Source organism: Danio rerio, chromosome 24 (assembly GCF_049306965.1).
Source record: "Danio rerio strain Tuebingen ecotype United States chromosome 24, GRCz12tu, whole genome shotgun sequence".
Lineage (NCBI taxonomy): Eukaryota > Metazoa > Chordata > Actinopteri > Cypriniformes > Danionidae > Danio > Danio rerio.
The window spans coordinates 8,808,547-8,828,758 of record NC_133199.1 but is presented as its reverse complement, the minus strand read 5'-3'; the positions used below and the strand labels follow the sequence as shown (position 1 = coordinate 8,828,758).

At 34.5% G+C, this 20,212-nt stretch overlaps 1 protein-coding gene across 18 annotated transcripts in view; it reads left to right on the top strand.

The window, feature by feature from the left end:
- The window catches only part of ofcc1 (orofacial cleft 1 candidate 1), a 202,461-nt gene that overhangs the window by 83,532 nt on the left and 98,717 nt on the right, over positions 1-20,212 (top strand). For 15 of the 18 annotated variants that reach the window (XR_012399703.1, XR_012399704.1, XR_012399698.1 and 12 more), the window contains 2 exons: positions 5,625-5,719; positions 12,260-12,351. Coding sequence is in view for 10 of the 18 variants with exons in the window: in XM_073941441.1 (XP_073797542.1) it covers positions 5,625-5,719; positions 12,260-12,351 (187 nt within the window). In the remaining 8 variants the exon portion in view is untranslated. Of the gene's footprint in view, positions 1-2,439; positions 2,556-5,624; positions 5,720-12,259; positions 12,352-14,045; positions 14,942-20,212 lie in introns of those variants that run through there. The other 3 variants (XM_073941442.1, XM_073941440.1, XR_012399702.1) reach the window with 2 other exon arrangements.

Here is a 20,212-nt window from a genome sequence, read left to right as displayed (position 1 = left end):
GTCAAATAGCAGCACTGACAGCTAATATTATTTCCCTCATTTAAAATTACGGAGAATACTATGTTCATTGCAACATATGACGTAGCTGCAGGCGTTATGAGTTAACTGACCTTTCACATTAAGTGAACGATCCGGTTACACTAGGTTTGTTTGAATTCAAATGACTAATTAAATTAGGTCTTTCTGCTCTGATCATCCTTAGTGGATCTGTAACCGCATGCAATGGGTTGTGCTTTGGAAGCTATGTTTGATTGCATCCTGCCCCTTAAGTAAATGCATCATAGTACGTTTGGCCCTTCAGCACGATGACAATTTCCAATATATATTTTTTTTATTTTCCGGAGAGTGTTTCTGGAACATGGCCATGCTCTTTTATATTGCTGTCCCTGAGGGGCCAGTCCTGGTCACAGTGGATAACCCTAATACAGGATCATACTCACTAAATCACACTGCATTCTTACTCCAATTAATTTACCACTTTCGTCTTTAAATGGATGAATTAACCTTGCTTACATCAGACTTGGTTTTTTGAGAAAATGTAGCCCCATGTGGTGAGTGTGATGAAGTTGGACAGACATTCCCAAAGGCTGCTTAGCTTATTTGAAGAAAAACAAACTGCTCTGAAGTGACAAGCCTTGCATAATGCAGATTTTTCAAACATGATATCATTGCAATTGTGTAGTTTCGGATAGTTAGGAGAGCTGACATGGGTTCTCATGGTAATGCATTCAATGTAATATAATGTAATGTAATGTAATGTTATATAATATGCACTACCTGACAAAAGTCTCATCATCGATCCCAATTAAGAGCAACATATAATAACTTGACTTCTAGTTGATCATGGAAAAGTGGCAGAAGGTAGATTTTTCTGATGAATCATCTGTTGAACTGCATCCCAATCATCACAAAAACTGCAGAAAACCTGTTGGAACCCACATGGACCCAAGATTCTCACATAAATCAGTCAAGTTTGGTAAAGGAAAACATCTGCGAGAGAACTGCAGAGTGGATGGCAACATCAACAGCCTGAGGTATCAAGACGTTTGTGCTGCCCATTACATTACAAACCACAGGAGAGGGCAAATTCTTCAGCAGGATAGCGCTCCTTTTCATACTTCAGCCTCCACTTTAAAGTACCTGAAAGCAAAGAAGGTCAAGGTGCTCCACGATTGGCCATCCCAGTCACCAGATATGAATATTATTGAGCATGTCTAGTGAAAGATGAAGGGAAGGCATTGCGGATGAATCCAAAGCATCTTCATGAACTCTAAAAGTCCCGGAATGCTTTCTTTGGTATTCCAGACGACTTTATTATTAAGTTATTTGAGTCATTCCAGAGATGTCTGGATGCAGTCCTCCAAGGTAATGGGAGTGATACACAATAACAATTATTTTTCCACTGCACCATGTCTCGCCTGGGCTTTCTCAAAAAGGCAGAGGATTGTAGTCATCAAACACGTAGATGTAATTACATACACTCACTTGGAAAACATACCTGTAGGAAGACTCAGGAACGACATGAGGTGCAGACAAAGCCTAACGTAGAATACCAGACAATGGACTAAACCTCACTAAGGGGTATAAATACACAAGGACTAATGGAACTGATGACACACAGGGGAGGAACACAGGTGGGTCTCAGGGAACAAACGGAGGGAACTAGAACAAAGGGGTCAAATAATTACACATGAAGCATGGAAACATGGGGAAAATAACATGACACATCACGGGAGTCTGACACCATGACTTTATATTCGGTACTACACGATTATTTTTGTTAAGTAACAAAATTTTTGTCTGAGCAAAGTTAGACCTTACTGTCTTAATTAAATAATTAAAAATCAAGGCATGATCATATTTTATTTTGTTGAAATAAGTGTAATCTACAGGAATTTGCCTTTCATATAAGCCACTTTTGATACCAAAATGATCAACTAAAAGTCAAGTTATTATTTTTTGTTCCTAAAACTTGAATAGACGGCAAGACTTTTGTCAGATAATGTAAACCCAGGCTCATTCTGAAAACGTATTCTCGTAGATGTTTCTGGAGACCAAGATATACGTCCCGGGAAGTACGTACTTTTGCAGTTTTTGTTGTTGCAATTGCGTTTTTTTGTATCTCGAATGTCTCTTGCGAGTGCTTTTTGCGCCAGCGCTGTTCTCACGTAATTCCACCAGAGGCTGCTGTCAAGTGACCGTCTCTCTGACTGACTAAATGATTGACTGGGCCAATTTTACCGATTGACCCGCCCTCCCGCTTACTTCCCTAAACCCAACCAAAGATTTAGAAAAGCCGTCTAGAAAAAGAAAAGCCCTTGTCTGATTTTGACCATGTTTTCGGATTTTACCACATTCTCACCCTGTTTTTCACTTGTTTGTTTTATTTTTCCAATTCTGTTTTTGTCTTACCTGATTTCTGGAACCACTCTTTGCCAGACTCGAACCCGGTCGTCGCCGTCGTGGTCAACTCCTATCAGTGCCTCAAGTCCACCAACGTACACCACGAGCTAACCGGACAAACTGGTTGCAGCGGGAAAGCCCTCCACTCAGTGGTAAGAGGTCAGCCAGTCAGCGCGAAAACGGCATCACACTGCCCCGTAGCATTTGCTTAAAAAAATTAAATGCAGACATACATACCTCCGGAAACATTATTCGCAATCTCCAAAAACGTTTATGGGACTACATTTTCAGATTGAGCCTGTGTTGGATAATATAATATAATATAATATAATATAATATAATATAATATAATATAATATAATATAATATAATATAATATAATTAATATAATATAATATAATTAATATAATTAATATAATATAATATAATATAATATAATATAATATAATATAATATAATATAATATGATTAATATAATATAATATAATATAATATAATATAATATAATATAATATAATATAATATAATGAGCATTTTGAAAACTCATCTCATCTACACAAGTAATGAATCATTCACAAGCCCCTCCTTGTTAGTGCAATAATTTCCTACAGCTTTAAACAATATAATTGTTGATAATTTACTTTAAATTGTGCTCTTTTACATTCCTATTGCTATTTCTATTACATTGGATAATTACAAGAATCATGGATTATGCTCACGGGTAATCAATAATTCACTGACCTTTGATTTTCGGCAACTCTGGAACTGACACCAGGGCAATTAGAAACCTAGGTGAGCGCACAGGTCCCCGTTGGTCACCCAGCCCTTCAGGCCCGGTTTCTACTCTCTTTGCGTTCATGGAAAGCAGAGGATAACAAGCTTCTCTTGTTCACCCTGGGAGAATGTGGGTTGTGGCTGCGGCACTCCAAGTTCATGGACATAGCCTACAGCGGTCAACGCTGCGCTAATTCAGACCCGACACCATCTGAGCATCAGGCTGGAGGAAGGATAATTAAAGGCAAAGTTGCAAAGTTGTGTTGGCTGGCCCATTAAAACATGCATGATCGTGGCGTAAAGGCAGGCAGAATGCTCTGCTGACAGGGATTACAGTCTCTGGACACAGAACAGAGGTGGAGGGCAGGCTTTTGCTCCACGTTGCTGCAGGCCATAGATCGGAACAAGCAAAAGCTTCAAAAAAAGAAAAAAAAAATTGTGGACTGCACATGGCATAGACAGGGGTCTTCGGTTTATTTAAGGCTAATGTCTTTATTATTGTGTCAGAATCTTTTTTTTTTTTTTAATTCTGGTGCCGCATGTCTAAAATATCACCGTTAAATCAAAACAAACTTTTGTGCAAAATTATTAGCCCCCCTGTATATTTTTGTCCCCAAACCTCAGACAAACACAGAACACTGTTTGTGTACCACAGTGCTTTTTCATACGATGGTTGCGGGTATCCAGTTGGAACAAGTGAATAAAAGAATTTTAAGTTTTGGGCGTTAAGTTTCTCTTTAGCTTTTTTTTTCAATTTGTCAAGCTGCTGTGATCAACCCATTGTAATGTTTTTCAGTGAATATTAAATTACAGAAAGAGCTGCAGTATGTTTAGTATTTTTATAGGTATATTTTTTACCTTTAAAAAGTAACTTTAAAGTAAATTAATTAGTAATCTGATTACTTTTTTACATTATGTAATTGGCAATGTAATCAGATTACAATTTTCGAGTAATGTAATCAAATTGCTTTTTTTAAAAGTAACTTGCATACACAGATGAGCAACATGTTGGAACAAAATAATAATAAAGTGCAGAAAGTTTAAACATTGACCAGAAAAATTGAGTATTTACTCCCTTGGTACATTGGAGCAACCATGTGAAAAAATGATTACAACATCATTATGAACCGAACACACCAATGTTGAAATGCAGAGCCATTGGGGTCGGTCTCATAACATTGAAGGTTTTGAATGAACTTTTTTTTTTAAATATAACTCCATATGGTTTCATGGACCATTACCTCTGTATTTCCGATGCAAAAACAAAAAACAGACAGACACATCTTCTTTAGAAGACATTGTTTAAGCTTTTCAAGCTTCAGCAGTAGAAAACAGCTGTGGTTTATTTCCATTTCATACAGCATTTCTGAAAAGAGCACGTCAGAGGTAAGCCACGCAATTGAACATGATTATGCATTCATTACAATAAAATAAGCACACATATTTGTGTTAAGATAGGGCAGATTTAATGCTGTAGGCACCTGAAATGTTTACCAGAAAAATGCGTAATTAAAACCTATATCGGTGATGAGATTATATGTAATATCGGTTTGAAAGCTGCACTCAGGACACACCAGCCCCTCAACGCTTCTCCTATTAAAGCCTATTTGAATCTTCAGAAGCCTTCCTAATATGTTTCCTATATTTAAAAGTTATTATTACTGATATATTTAATCCTGCAGCAAGAGCAAAATTATATCATCTGGGAAGTTTCCATATTTATTATATAGATGTGACTGGCTGAGGCGAAGAGAAAAACGCAATGAAAAAAAGTTTCTCATGGTAAAATTTTTACATGTATCAAGCTAAGGTTTACTTAATTGGATGCTCCAGGCAATGCAGGAACCCTCTTTTTAAATTCTGTGAATGTTAATATGCTAAATAATGCAAAGCTCCTGCACTTCAAGCATGAGACACACATCTGGCAGCTTACCATTTAAATTACAGACGGAGAGCGGGAGAAAACACTTCAAAAGTAATTTTCCAAAGGAAGGAAGAATGGCAAAATGTATTACAACTAAATTTAATTTTTTTCGAGATTTTTCATCATGTCTAATTGTGTGCATTAGAGCAATGAAAAAAGAGGAGAGGTTGGGCTCAGAGATGCTGATGATGTGTTTGAGGCAGCGGAAGAGATGAATATATGTGAAGAGAAAGTTTCTTGACTTTTTTTATTTAGCTATACGTTTCGTAGATGTTGTTCGAAGTCTTTGTATGCTTTCAGATGGGCTTCTTGGATCTGCTTCAAACACATACTTTCTATCCTTTTGTTTTTGCTGTATAAAGAGCTGAATTTGTGAAATTAGTGTCTTTAAATTTATTACTGCCTTGCATCTAAGGGGGCTTCATTTTGCTTAGCTTTTTTAAGTTACAGATAATAAAATCTTCATTCAGTTTAAACCAAATTAAACAAAAAAGGGAATTTGTCATTTTTTTTTATTTTTCAGAAAAAAGCCCCATTGGAGCTGTGTCGGCCTCAGAGCCCATGGACCAGACAAATCTCACCATCACCGAGAAAACCAAGGCCGAAATTCATAACAAGGTAACTTTGTGACTGAGGCAAGATTCTAACCTTGAGCATGGGTAGGCCCACACGAAATCTGCGCATGCAGAATTCTGCAGATTTTTCGCTGATTTTTCGCAGAATTCCGCAGATTTCTGCAGATTTTTAGCCTATCATTAATTCTGTTTATTTACTTGAGTAAATGTGTAAATCTGATTTTTTTTTCAGTTTTTATTCAGTAATTACTTTTTATTTAATATATTAGGGTCTAAGTTATGATACTCTGCTGGATACTCCCAAAATAATTCCGCAGATTTTTACCAAAATTCTCAGCAGAAATAGCAGAAACGTCCGCAGATTCCGTCTGGCCCTGAGCATGGGTCATCTTATTTCTCCTTTTAAGTTTCGGGCGAACTGTTTCTTAAGCTCTTTTGAATATGTCAAGCTGCTGTGATCAACCCATTGTACGTTTTTCAGTGAATATTAAATTATCGAAAGACCTGCAGTTATTTTATAGGTATATTTTAACTGTTTTAAAAGTAACTTCAAAGTGAAGTAGTTAGTAATCTGATTACTTTTTACATTAATTAGTAAAGTAATCAGGTTACAATTTTGGAGTAGTATTTTTTTAAAATGGCTTCATTTTTTTGTGTTACAGATAAAAAAAATCTTCATTTAGTTTAAACAGAATTAAACAAAAAAGGGAATTTTTTGTTTACCAGAGAAATCTCACCATCAATGAGAAAACCAAGGCTGAAATTCATAGCAAGGTAACTTTGTGACTAAGGCAAGATTCTAACCTTGAGCATGGGTCATCTTATTCCTCCTCAGAGGCATCACCTCATTCAAACTCAGGGCAAATAGTCCACAATTATAACTTAAAGGAGAGAAAAAAAGAAGAAAATTAATAGTTTGTAAATTTAATCATCATTTTGACGTGTATTGTCAGTGAAAATTGAAGTTATTTTTGGTACCGGGAGATAAATTTAGGGTGGACGGAGGGGACGTGTCTCCATCAATATTCACTGACCATTAAAATGTCCCCACCAACTATTTAATCCACTTTTTAAAAAAAAAAATTACGTTGTCAAGATTAACCTTGACATGCAGAAATGGTTCAATCACGTTCTATCCTTTAGTCCTCCCGCCCCCACAAGGCATATGGACATTTTGATTGGCTGTGCCTTTCCCTGCTATCATGTAAGAGGCTGTGTCTGCGTTCAGATAAGCAGCGCCAAATTCAATGGATTGTTTTTTTCCCCGTGCAAGAATAAGGTGTGTTGGGTGACCCACACAAGTAAGCATGGCAGCAGCAAAAAAAGGGTGGACATAAGGAGCTTTTTTCAATGAAAGTTGAAATTCCCATAAACGCAAGTTCGCTACTTACTTAGCCCATCATATTAATGCTGTTAATGCTTGTGTTTCCTCCACTTTAATGCACAGTCTGTCTTTATAGCAGGCTGATGTAGGCTAGTCTGTGAATAGTGAATAGTCCCTGAAAACTAACTGCAGAATAAACAGCTAAAGTATATGATCCCTGCCAGTTCTCCTAATCTCTAGCTTGTCCAATTTCAGTTGAAACATTTTTTTCAGAAAAAATACAGGCTGTGTATAGGCACAATACTGATATATGATACGTTATATTTGTACTATGGCTAAAATGAACTGAAGTCTTTATTAAGCTCTCTCTCTATCAGTCATCAAACATTATTTTAACAGTACACCCTGTAGCCAGCTTATTGAAAGGGCTGCTATTTGTTTTCTAAAAAACTGAATATTTTTGCAATTATTTGCCTGATTTCTATTTAGTTATGAGGTATACATATTGCATATTTATATTTGTGACATTTAAATTTTTGCTGGATTATCTTGTTGGATGGTTATCATAACCACACTTTCTTATGTACCAAAAAATGTTTCCAGCCATTTTATCAAATTGCTTACCACACTATTTTACTATTTTAAGTGTTTATTTACAAATGTGCATTTACGCAGTAAGAGTTCTATTACAGTTTTTATAAATAATGACAATTTAAAATAAAAAATATGAAAATATTCTTATTTTTAAATACAAATTTATTATCATCTATCATTATTATTATTATAATTATTTTTAAATCTGTTAACTTGTTTTAAATTAAACACTGAAGCACATACATTAAGCTTTCCTCGGTCAGAATTTGGCCACTTGTATAATCAGAAAAAAATCAAAAATAACAACAATCCAACTTTTGGTCTTTCAAACCACCAGAACCCCTCTTGGCTACTGGGCTGATACTTCAGAAATTGTATGAAGAGGGCATTAATGTTTAATAAATTTAAACAGCAGATAAATAAATATTAGCAGCGTGTATATATACACCCGTTTTTGATTCACCTGTCCCTAACAATATTAAGTGCAAACCTACACCCTTGCAGAGTACAGTTTACTGTGCAAAATGAGCATTTTCAGTTTGATGTTTGCTGTTTGTTCAAACTACTCATTTAAAATGAGCTGAAACAACCCAATTTGTTGTGTTTTTTTGGAGGGACAACTTAATTATTTTATGTTTAATCAACTTAAATTTGTAAAAAAAAAACAAATAAGTTGACTTAGCTTCATGTTGTTCCAACACAAATTGGTTGTGTAGAACCCAGCATTTTTACAGTGTATGCATGAAATTTTATGAAACTCATACATTAATAATTTTATACATACTTTTATTTATTATTTTTTTAGATAAAAAAATAAAGGAAATTTAAAATAGCAAAAAAAAAGACTATAATTTAAACAGCAATAATAATAGTGTGTGTGTATATATATATATATATATATATATATATATATATATATATATATATATATATATATATATATATATATATATATATATATATATATATATATATATATATATATATATATATATATATATATATATATTTTTTTTTTTTTAAGCATATTTTTTATCATTGTCAATTTTTTATTTAACTATTTTTAATGTACTTATTTAGTCATGTCTTATTTAACCTAAAGCACCAAGTGAACCAGCACCACACTGGTGCCCCTTCAAAAAAAAAAAAAATGTTGCATGACGCCACTGCTACTCCTCCCTCTTGCTTCCCTATTCCCTTTATTATCAGAGATTTGTCAAAATACATTTCACACTAACAGGTATTTTTCAGTCTTCAAAGCTAGTTTTGATGTGCTCGACAAGCCAAAACAGCTCAGATTCTGTGAAATCAGCAGTGCCAACCCGGCGCTCTCTCTCTAACCGCTCCCAACACGCCTTTTCCTGCACTCCACAGGACTTAAGCTAAATGAATCAAAGCTGCAGCGTTACCTGCCACACTTTGAAGTGGTAATTGCAGAATGACTTCTCTGTCCTGAGCTGGTGCTGCTGTCTTATGTTGCACAGCAGTGCATTGTGTGTTCTCTCATGCCACTTTTTGTCTTTGTACTCTTATTGTTGTCATGGAAAGCCAGGACATTCAAACTGGCTCCAGTTTATATACAGTATTTTTATTACGTCATATAAAATAAATTATAATAATACAAAAAGATATATTACAGAAATTATAGGTTTGATTCTAAGGAAAATTAAACGGGCCATTCTACATAGCCATGCCATTTGTGTTGGTTTTATATGTCTAAATATGTCGTAGAATTTTCGCTTGCATTTTATATCGTTAATTATTATTTTGCATCTTCGGAATATGCAAAATAATAATAATAATAATAATAATAATAATAAATATATACAGATATTCTGAATATTCTGAGATAACTGATAGATAGACCTGCTGTTTTTTCTAATTCCTCTGATTTAACAAAACACATGGTATATACAGTATTTTGCAGATGCATATATTTTAGAACATCTTATGTGTGAAAGTTAACAACAACAACAACAATAATAATAGTGTAGATAAATAAAAATTTCTTCATTCATTTTCCTTCAGCTTAGTCCCTTTATTCATCAAGGGTCGCCACAGTGGATGAACCACCAACTTATCCAGCATATGTTTTACACAGCGGATACCATTCCAGCTGCAACCCAGTACCATCCAATTTTCTTTATATCATTCACCTGTACCACATGTCTTTGGACTGGGAGAAACCGGTGCACCTGGAGGAAACCCACGCAAACATGGGGAGAATATGCAAACTCCACGCAGAAATTCCAACTGATCCAGTTAGGACTCGAACCAGTGACCTTCCTGCTGTGAGGCGAAAAATAATAATAAAGTATTACACTAGCTCAAAGTGAAGAACTCTATTTGTTGCCAGTTCATATTTCACTAATATTCTTTGAATGTGTTGATTTGATTTAATTCCATGTAGAAATTTTTGACTGTAGGGCAGCTCTTCAAAAGTGACACATAATGGCATATAAATGATATGAAGTGTCTTCCAGGTCTACACACAACACAATGCTCTGTTCTGTAAGTCTGCCTGATGTCAATCAACACATTCAATCACTGAAATCATCATCATCTGTTATCACCTTATCACTGAATAAGTCTACACTCCATTTTCTACAGGTAAAGACCTTTCAGTCTTTTCCTGGCTTCTGTCTAGGAAATAACCCTTCTTACCTGTAACTCACCTTCCAGCTAACCTGCTTGCATGTACTTTTTCAGCAAAATCTGGGGTTTGCTGTCCTGTCAATTTCCTCCTCCTTATTTTGTGTTCTCCCTTTTAAGACCTTTGTTTGCCCATGCCAGTAGTCTGCAAATCCACATATCTTATGTCAGTAATCCATATCCTGGGAAACTTAACTGTTTTCAGCGGTGTGGGGTTCTCCAATCCAGTCCAGTCCAGTCTCTGAATACTTTCACCTGTAAACAACATCATCATAGCAGCTTTCCAGTCAAGTCTGTTCAATTAAATTATGCATGCAACAATTAACTTGTACTGGCGGCACAGCGGGTAGCGTTGTCACCTCATCTAACAGCAAGAAGGTCGCCGGTTCGAGGCTCGCCTGGGTCAGTTGACATTTCTGTCTGGAGTTTGCATGTTCTCCCCATGTTCGCATGGGTTTCCTCTGGGTGCTCCGGTTTCCCCAACAAGTCCATATAAACTACAGGTGTGTGAAAAACGTGTGTTTGCCCCTTACTTATTTGCTGTTTATCACACTTTAAGGTTACAGATCACCAAACTTATTTAAATATTAATCAAATATAAGCAAATTCAAGTAGACCAAAATATTTCTAAAGCTTTAGGACTTCAGCAAACAACAGTGAGTGTTTTTATCTGCAAATGACAAAAACATGGAACAGTGGAGAACCTTTCCCACAGTGACAACTCATTTAAGAGATCACAAGAGATCCTACAACAACATCCAAATAACTGAAGGCCTCAGTTAAGGTGTGTTCATGACTCCACCATAAGAAATAAACTGAGAAAACTACTGCAGAGCAAAAATAACAAAGTTTGTCTCAGTTTTGCCAGAGAACATCTGATGATCCCCAAGACTTTTAGGAAAATACTCTGTGGACTAATGAAACAGAAGTGGAACTTTTTGGAATGTGTCCCATTATGTGTGGTATTGCACTGCATTTCAAAAAATAGCATCACACCAACAGTACTTATGGTGGTGGTGGTAGTGTGATGGTCTGTTCTGCTGCTTCAGGACCTGGAAAGTTTGCTGTTTGCTGATAAATGGCACATAAATTCTGCTGTTTACCAAAATATCCAGATGGAGAATGTCTGACCATCTTTTAGAGACCTCAAGCTGAAGCGAACTTGGATTCAGCAGCAAGACAATTATCTAAAGCACACCAAAAATTAAGACTTTGGAGTGGCTTAGTCAAAGCCCTGATGTAAATCCAATTAAGATGCTGTGGCACGATCTTAAACAGTTGGTTCATTTAGAAAACACTACAATGTGACTGAATTACAACAATTTTGCAAAGATGAGTAGGTCACATTTCACCCACAGTGCTGTTACAGACTTAATGCAAATTATCGAAAACATTTTATTGCAGTTTTTGCTGCAGGGGTATAGCCCAAACAACGGTAATAATCTGTAGGGGTAAACACTTTTTGGGTTTTGTTTTCCCTTCATAATTAAAACATTCATTTCAAAACTGCATGATGTGTTTAACATGTGTTATTGTTGACTAATGTTTATATTTGTTTAATGATATGAAATATTAAAGTGTGACAAAAAATATTAAATCTGTTAGGGGCAAAGACTTTTTCACACTACTGTATGTTTAGAAAGTACATTCATGATACGTTTCATCACAATTAATTATACATTTTTATAAAGTTAGTTTGAGTAGTCTGACTCATTTATTCTAGGTTTTTATGCTTGCTGTTTTAAACTGCATATAATTGAGTGTTTTGTGTTTTATTTTATTTATTTTCTGTAACTTTATTTTCATTGAATTTCACCCCACCCCCGTCTTTGCCAGAACTTTGATTAGATGTCTTGTTGTATTGTCATTTGTTTTCAGTGCTGATGTTTTGTATGTTCGTGAGAGATGATGTCAGGGTGAAGTGTACCGCTGTCATTGTATTCCCAAGATAAATCACTGTAACTGTTTCCTGCTCTGATTACAAATGACGTGCACATGTGTCTCTCCGTTCAGAGCGGCAAGCAGAAGAAGAGAATCGAGAAAAACAGTGAGCCGCTCAAACCTCTCCCTAAAGATCATCTGGACCAGTTCACCTTCTCTGTGCGGTAAGTGTCATTTTTCAAGGCCAGGTTACTGTCTATGGCTATGTATGGAATACTAGCACAGTGTGCACGTGGATTAGATGTTACATTATGTTTATTTCGGTAAAAGACATTCATTCATTCATTCATTCATTTTCTTTTTGGCTTAGTCCCTTTATTAATCCGGGGTCACCACAGCGGTATGAACCGCCAACTTATCCAGCACGTTATTGGGCTTTGTTTACAGCAGTCACCAGGGCAACACCTTTATTCCTCCTGTTCTATTAGGTGCCCCCTGCTGGAAGAGGGTCAATTAGCATTTTCTTCAGTATGACTACTGTTTTAGTTTAGTGCAGGTATGCTTTATGCAGCATAATTGTACAAAACAGATTTGGTAACACTTTAACATAAGGGTCCATTAGTCAAAGTTATTTATTGTATTCAGTATCATGAACAAACAATTTGTAATACATTCATTACTGTATTTATTCATCTTTGTTAATGTTAGTTAATCTGACCCCCTAGGTTTTAGCGATTCTGCGATCGCTAAATCCAACGCAAAATCAAAAAGTTGAATTATTTTTTTTTTTATTTTTTAAGGGGGGAAAATGGTAAAAGGTAAGGGGGTAAAGTGATAAAGTCCTTAAACGGATAGAAAGAGTCTGAAAAAAGGTCGAGAATGGGATGGGATGAAACTCAGCACCTCCAAGTCCGAGGTCATAGTGATCCACTGGAAAAAAGGTGGTTTGCCATCTCCAGGTTAGAGGTGGCAAAGTCCTTACCCCAGGTGGTGGAGTTCAAGTATCTTGGGGTTTTGTTCACAAGAGAGGGAAGGATGGAACGTGAGATTGACAGGCAGATTGATGCAGCAACAGCAGTAATGTGGTCAATTTATCGGTCCGTTGTGGTAAAAAAGGAGATGAGCCAAAAGACAAAGATCTCAATGTATTGGTCAATCTACGCTCCTGCTCTCACCTACGGTCATGAGATATGAGTCATGACCGCAAGGACAAGATCTTGGGTACAAGCGGCTGAAATGAGTTTCCTTCTCAGGGTAAAAGGGCGCACCTTTATGGTTAGGGTGAGGAGCTCTGTCACCCAAGAGGAGTTCGCAGTAGAGCCATTGCTCCTCCACATAGAGAGAAGTTAGCTGGGGTGGCTCGGGCATCTGTTTCGGATGCCTCCTGTGGAGGTGTTCCAGGCATGTCCCACCGGGAGTAGGCCTTGAGGTAGACTCAGAACACACTGGAGGGACTATATCTCTCGGCTGGCCTGGCAACGCCTCAGGATCCCCCCGGAGGAGCTTGAGGAAGTGTCTGGGGAGAGGGAAGTCTGGGGTTTTCTCCTAAGACTGATGCCCCCACAACCCGACTCCGGAAAAGCAGTAGAAAATGAATGAATGAATGAATAAATGAATGAAAAAAGGTCTTAAAAGGTATTGAATTTAACTCTATGATATATATCCTGTGAGGTGTAATGTTGTTGGAGAATCTTATGTGAACAGACATACTGTATAGTACAATTCTGAACATACTGTATGACACACACACCCTAACATTTTAAACGTATCAGTTTATACTAGGATAAAGTATAAATCACGCCACCTAATTTTCCAATATTTTCGGAAATATGGTTATTGTTGAGTTGAAACGGTGCAATACCGCAGCATTTCCTCCGTGCATGTATTAACACACATCAACCTGCATGATTTATTTCAGGCTCAATATGAATGTCACTGTCCACAATATGAATGGCGCTTTATTGTCAGACACGATGTGTGTTTTTTATTGAAAGGATCAAGGTAAGACTAACATCGGCAACACATAAAACCTTGCGCTGTGGATAATTGCTTTTTCTCTGGTGATGCAAAGTGCACAGGAAGGCCTACGAATGAGCGTTTTCTCCATTTTATTGTGGCTCACAGCATTTGATATTAATGAGAAAACAGGAGTGAAAACACACCAACACAAACAGCAGCGGCGAACAAATCTTATAAACGGCCTCGTCAAATTGCATTTCACAAAACACTTACCTAAATTTCCCTGCACGTGCCTGCGATGAAAGCCACTCGCCTAAATCCACAGAGGGAAAAATTGAGGTGTGTTTTTATTTTGATTTTGCCCGAATTATTACCAGCACTGTACATTTCTCGGAGAAGAAAGAACGAGCGACTCGTTTTATAGGATTTAAAGCTGCCTACCTCTGCTCATTTTTGAAAATTGGTAATTTGTTGCCGCTGGACTAGTATTAAACAAGATCAGAAGCTTTGCTGCTGTAAGTATGAGAGGAAATCAAATGAAACTCAGGCCGCACATCAGAGAAGAGAGGAGCTGGAGCACAACTACTAACCCAAAGCACGATAAAGGACTTCAAAACATAATGCCAAGCAGTTTAGCCCTGACGTCTTTCATGTAAGCAGTCTACAATATGATTCAATTGACTGTTTCTTTGTTTATTCGTATTGTTTTGAAATGCAAATTACATTTTATACAATTCTTTTAGTCTTCTGACTTAAAAGAAAACTCTGGTCCAACTTTATATTAGGTGGCTTTAATTGCTATGTTCTAAAATCACATTTCACACAATAAAATTCGATAGAAATAATACGTATCACAAGCTATATTGTAGTATTCTGCTTTGTCTGTATTGTCATGAGCACACTTGTTTGTAGAGCAAGTAGTTTGACCTTTTTTTTGCTGTTTATTATTGAAGTTACTGAAGTTAACTTCAATAAGCTACTGAAGTTCTAAAACATTTGCAAAAACGAGTACACTTCCGCATTGAAGAAACATGTCAATAGTATTTGTAGAAAGTGTAGTAATTACAGCTGAAACTACATTCAGCCATTTTTAAATATTTCTAAATGTAAAAAAATGATATATATTATAATAATAAATTAATTAATTAAATGTTAGTAGTAGTAGTAGTACATACCCTGAAAAAGAACTCTTAAGAATTACATTAAAAAAAATTATCAAAACTATTTCCACAAATAAATTTCTAATAATTTTTACTGTCTTATATCAGGTTCAATTACCTTGTCAATATCGTATAAAATTTGCCTAATGGTTAACCCCCTGAATTAATTAAGTAAAAGTTAATTGATTATCTTTCATTTTGAGGTTAGAAGGAACAGAAGAAACACCGCCTTTGTCAATTTAAATAAAACGTATTAGTATGAATTAGTACATTTGGTGTAATTTAGTTTAATTAAGACACACATTTCCACTGACTTCTGAATGTTTTATTTTTACTTTTAAATGCAAACTGAACCCAAGAGCTTATTTACTTTAAAAATGCTTGCTGATCTCGAAAATAGTGTTAGCACAGCCAACTCTCTGAGTGAAGCATAGTAAAGCATGCTGTTCTGCAAGGTGGTAACCTCAAAACTATAAAACGTACTCAAAACTCTTCATAATCTTCAAACTAACAAAGATTAAACACAAACTAGCCCTTCTCTCGAATTTAAACACCTACAATTATTTTTATTTTCAAAATATTTTCCTTTTAATTCAATCTCTTGCAAAGCATGGCGGGAACTACACCTACATTATGCCTTATTCTTTATTAAAATGTACTTGATATTACTAACGATTAGAAAATATTTAAATATTACAAGCAAATTTAATTAGATTTGATTTATTAATTTAAAACAAAAGTAAAATTAATATTTAACACTTTCACACTCATTTAATTTATTACATGAGGTAAATGTGTAAATATGAATATATATATATATATATATATATATATATATATATATATATATATATATATATATATATATATATATATATATTAGTTATCTTTAACACTTTTATATTATTTAATTTTATTTAATTTAATTTTATTTTATTTTATTTTATTTATTTTATTATTCATTCAATAGTTTTCCTTTGGCTTGGTCTCTGTTTCAGAGGTCACCACAGCAGAATGAACTGCCAATTATTCCAGCATATGTTTTTTTTATGCAGCGGATGCCCTTCCAGCTGCACCCCAGTATAGGGAAATAGATTATTATATTATATTATATTATATTATATTATATTATATTATATTATATTATATTATATTATATTATATTATATTATATTATATTATATTACAATTTTTAAAATTGTTAGAGTATATTTATTAGATTTGACTACACCAAAATTTAATTTCTTACACTGTAGTAGGCACTCATCTTTCTTCAACTTGTTCACTTTTTTGTAGATAATTTATTTTTTCTCTGTTTTGAGCATTTTTGCTGCCCAGAATTTCACACAATTTCATTTTACTTGGAATTCTAGAATCCGATAAATGTTTGATCCTCAATAAATCACTTTCAAGAGTTTCATTATGTAAAATTAAAAACGAATCTTGTAAATGTAAGCATGGCAGATCTGTGATAACCTCGGCCCCCCCGTCACATCACATTGTCTTCATGCACGGTTTTAATGTGATGTGTGAATGAGTGAAGCATATTACTGCCATCTAGAGAATCAGCAGAGATTTTGATGTTGCGTTTGATTTTTCTTCTTTCTTTTTTTGGCTGTGAAATGAGTGGGGCTCAGTGAGAGGTGTTGACAGTTCACAGCCAAGAGTTTATTGATAACTGCTGTCCCATTTGTTTGCATGGAAAATCCGTATGGAGTTGATGCTTTGCCCTATTGTATGACCTCTGAAAGTACAATGTGTGTGCCAACTAAACAAACATCAAAGAAACAGCTATAATAAGTATAGTAAGTAAACTCTACATGATGATAGTTGAGATTAGAAGCTAGTAAACAAAATCAATATTTTTTTTCTTGTTTTAAGAGACATTCTACCAGAAATGTACATTATCTTGAAATAAAAACGTAAATACAGTGACGAAAAATTTTTATCATTTCAAACATTATTGATCTGACCATATAGATAATATTCACCATAAAATGGTCTTTAAAAAATTAAAAACTACTTTTATTCTAGCTAAAATAAAACAAATTAGACTTTCTCTGGAAGAAAATAATATAATATAAAAATATAATTTAAAAAAATATATTATATTTATTATTATAAAACCACAGGAGGGCTATTAATTTTTACTTCAACTGCACAATGAAATAATATTCCAGATTAAATCCCTCATTCAGTGCATTGAAATATAATATAACTTACTTTATTAGTTCATCTAGCTTTATTTTGATGCACACACTTACACTTAGACAGTGTAAGCCATTACTGCCTCAGCTCTAAAACAGCTCAGACAGACAATAATGCATGTCTCAAGGCTTGTTGTAATCAGTGAACTGGGGATGCTGGGTAATGCTCAGAGAGCTGTTTATCTGAATGGGTTGAGCTCTTGTTCTTTCTCTTTGAGTTTTATTATATCCTCCTCATTTGATCCTCTCCCAGATTTACATATCAAACACCTCTGCCGGTTCAATAACCTTAAAGCACACATAACAAGTTCAAAGAACTAACAAAATGCAGCAAAGTGCAAGTATTGGTAAGTGAGCTCATTGGGGGCTTTAGAATAAAATAAGAGCTCGATGTCGGAAAACAGTTCTCCTCATGTGATCAGTTCTTTCTTTCTTTCTTTCTTTCTTTCTTTCTTTCTTTCTTTCTTTCTTTCTTTCTTTCTTTCTTTCTTTCTTTCTTTCTTTCTTTCTTTCTTTCTTTCTTTCTTTCTTTCTTTCTTTCTTTCTTTCTTTCTTTCTTTCTTTCTTTCTTTCTTTTATTTCTTTTCTTTCTTTATTAAATTAAATAATTAAATTATTTAAAAAATTAAATAATCTTTCAGTAGTAAAATATAAGTTCTAGTCGTGAATATTGTGTGTACACTTGCTGTTAAATAAAGTACAATTTATTTTAGTAATTTATTATAAGTAAATTTTGTGTGATTTGTATTTTTATACTCGTATAATGCAGAATTGCTGTATTATCTTCAAACATCTGTGTTGACAGAGCTTTTTTTTTGTCTAGTACTCCAACCTTTACAATCATATGATCTTGCAGAAATAATTGAATGTAATTTAATGTAATAATTGTAATAATTTAATGTGTTGATTTGGTGCTCAGTAATCATTGGTATTCAGTTAACAGTTCTTGTCTTTTTTTATCAATAGTGAAAACACTCTCAGAAATAAAGACACAAAATCTGTCTCTCCAGCGGTACCTTTTCTTATGGTACATTTTTTGTTGCTAAAAGGTATTTAAAGGTTCATATTAATACCTAAAAAGTACAAATGTGTACTCCATAGTACCTTAAAGCAACAAATGTGTACCCTAAATGCATAATGTCTACCTGTATGGTACAAAAAATGTACCTTTTAAAAGATACCACCTCTGTGACAGACTTTGTACCTTTATTTCTGAGCGTGTTTAACTTTTGAGGATCTATTTTAATGATCTAGGTGCAGATATTTTTTAATTTTTGTTTTTATATATCTTATAAGTTTTATTATGGTTTATGTATGAGTTAAAGGGCTAATTTGTTCATTCACTTTGGGGATATTTTGGATATTTACATAAGATATGCATTTAGATTATTAGCTGTAATATCTTAAAATTTTTCTTTAGATAAAGAAACATAAAAGAAAAATAAATTGTTCATCATTTTGTAAAAAAAAAAGTCTGTGATTTCAATGGTAAAATGCTATAAAAGTGCTGTAATATTCTGTAACCCGGTTAACAGTAAAAACACCTTCAATGGGCTCTATTTTAATGATCTTTTTTTTTTTTCATTTGTAAAGATATTTGTGTATTGCTGTACATCCTGTGTGTATTAAGCAATGTGTATGCATTAAAAGTGCACAACTAATGCACTCTGCGCTGGACTTTAGAGCAGCTTTCAGTCGTTCAATGGCACAGTCTAATTCAGTTCCTCAAAATAGCAACGCGCCAACAATGCACCTCCTTTATAGAGCAGCACACCCATGAGTTTACAAAGTGATGCAAATGGATTTGCTATTTAAACAATGTGGCGCAAAGCGGGAAAATTCAGCGTGTGTTGGTCTCAAAATAGCAACAAATCATGCCAACCACATCTTGTGCCTTATTGTGCCAAGTGTATGATAAGGCCGTTTACAGGAAAAGTTGGCGGTTTGTTCTGCTGTGGCGACCCCTGATTAATAAAGGGACTAAGCCAAAAAAACAAAAAATGAATAAATGAATTAATATTATTATTATTTTTTTTAGACACATTTTTACTTCGTTTTTTCTTAACAATAAGAAATGTTTTATTATATTATTATTAGCACATTAGAATTGAACCTTTTTTACAACACTGTTATGATGCATTTAATGGTCATTATAATCTTAAATCCTTGAAAGTTTTTAATATTTCGATTTTTATAAAATCGTATGAACATTTATATGCATTTATGTATGTATTATATCATATTTGCGTCAAATTACAAAGTAATAAATTGCTGCTTATGCAATATGTTTTTAATGCAGTGTCTATGAGGCTGCAAGTAAATTTGATGTTATTCTCTCCTCTAGCTGCCGTCATCAGTCTTACACTATTTGTTTTTCCTTTTACTGAAAGTCTTAATAACACCATCATGGAGCTTTTCTTTGATGATTTCAGCAAATAGGATTATAACAAAATTATTTGTTGTACTTTCTTTCTAAGTTTACTCAACCATGACGCCTTTCACTACTGAGAAACCTGGAAATGTGAAAAGGGTCTATGATTTCTGAATGATCTGAAATAATGGCTGCTGAAAATTTGCCATCATAATACTAAATTACGTTTAATATAAACATAATAAAATAGAAACAGTCATTTTAAGTTTAAAATGAGCCACACGTTTGGTGTCATGTTGGTAGGGAGACTGCTTCAGACTGGAACTGCCTACAGTGAGGCAGCTTTTGTTAATGGCTTACTTATGCTGTGACAGAAGTTGGGTTCAGT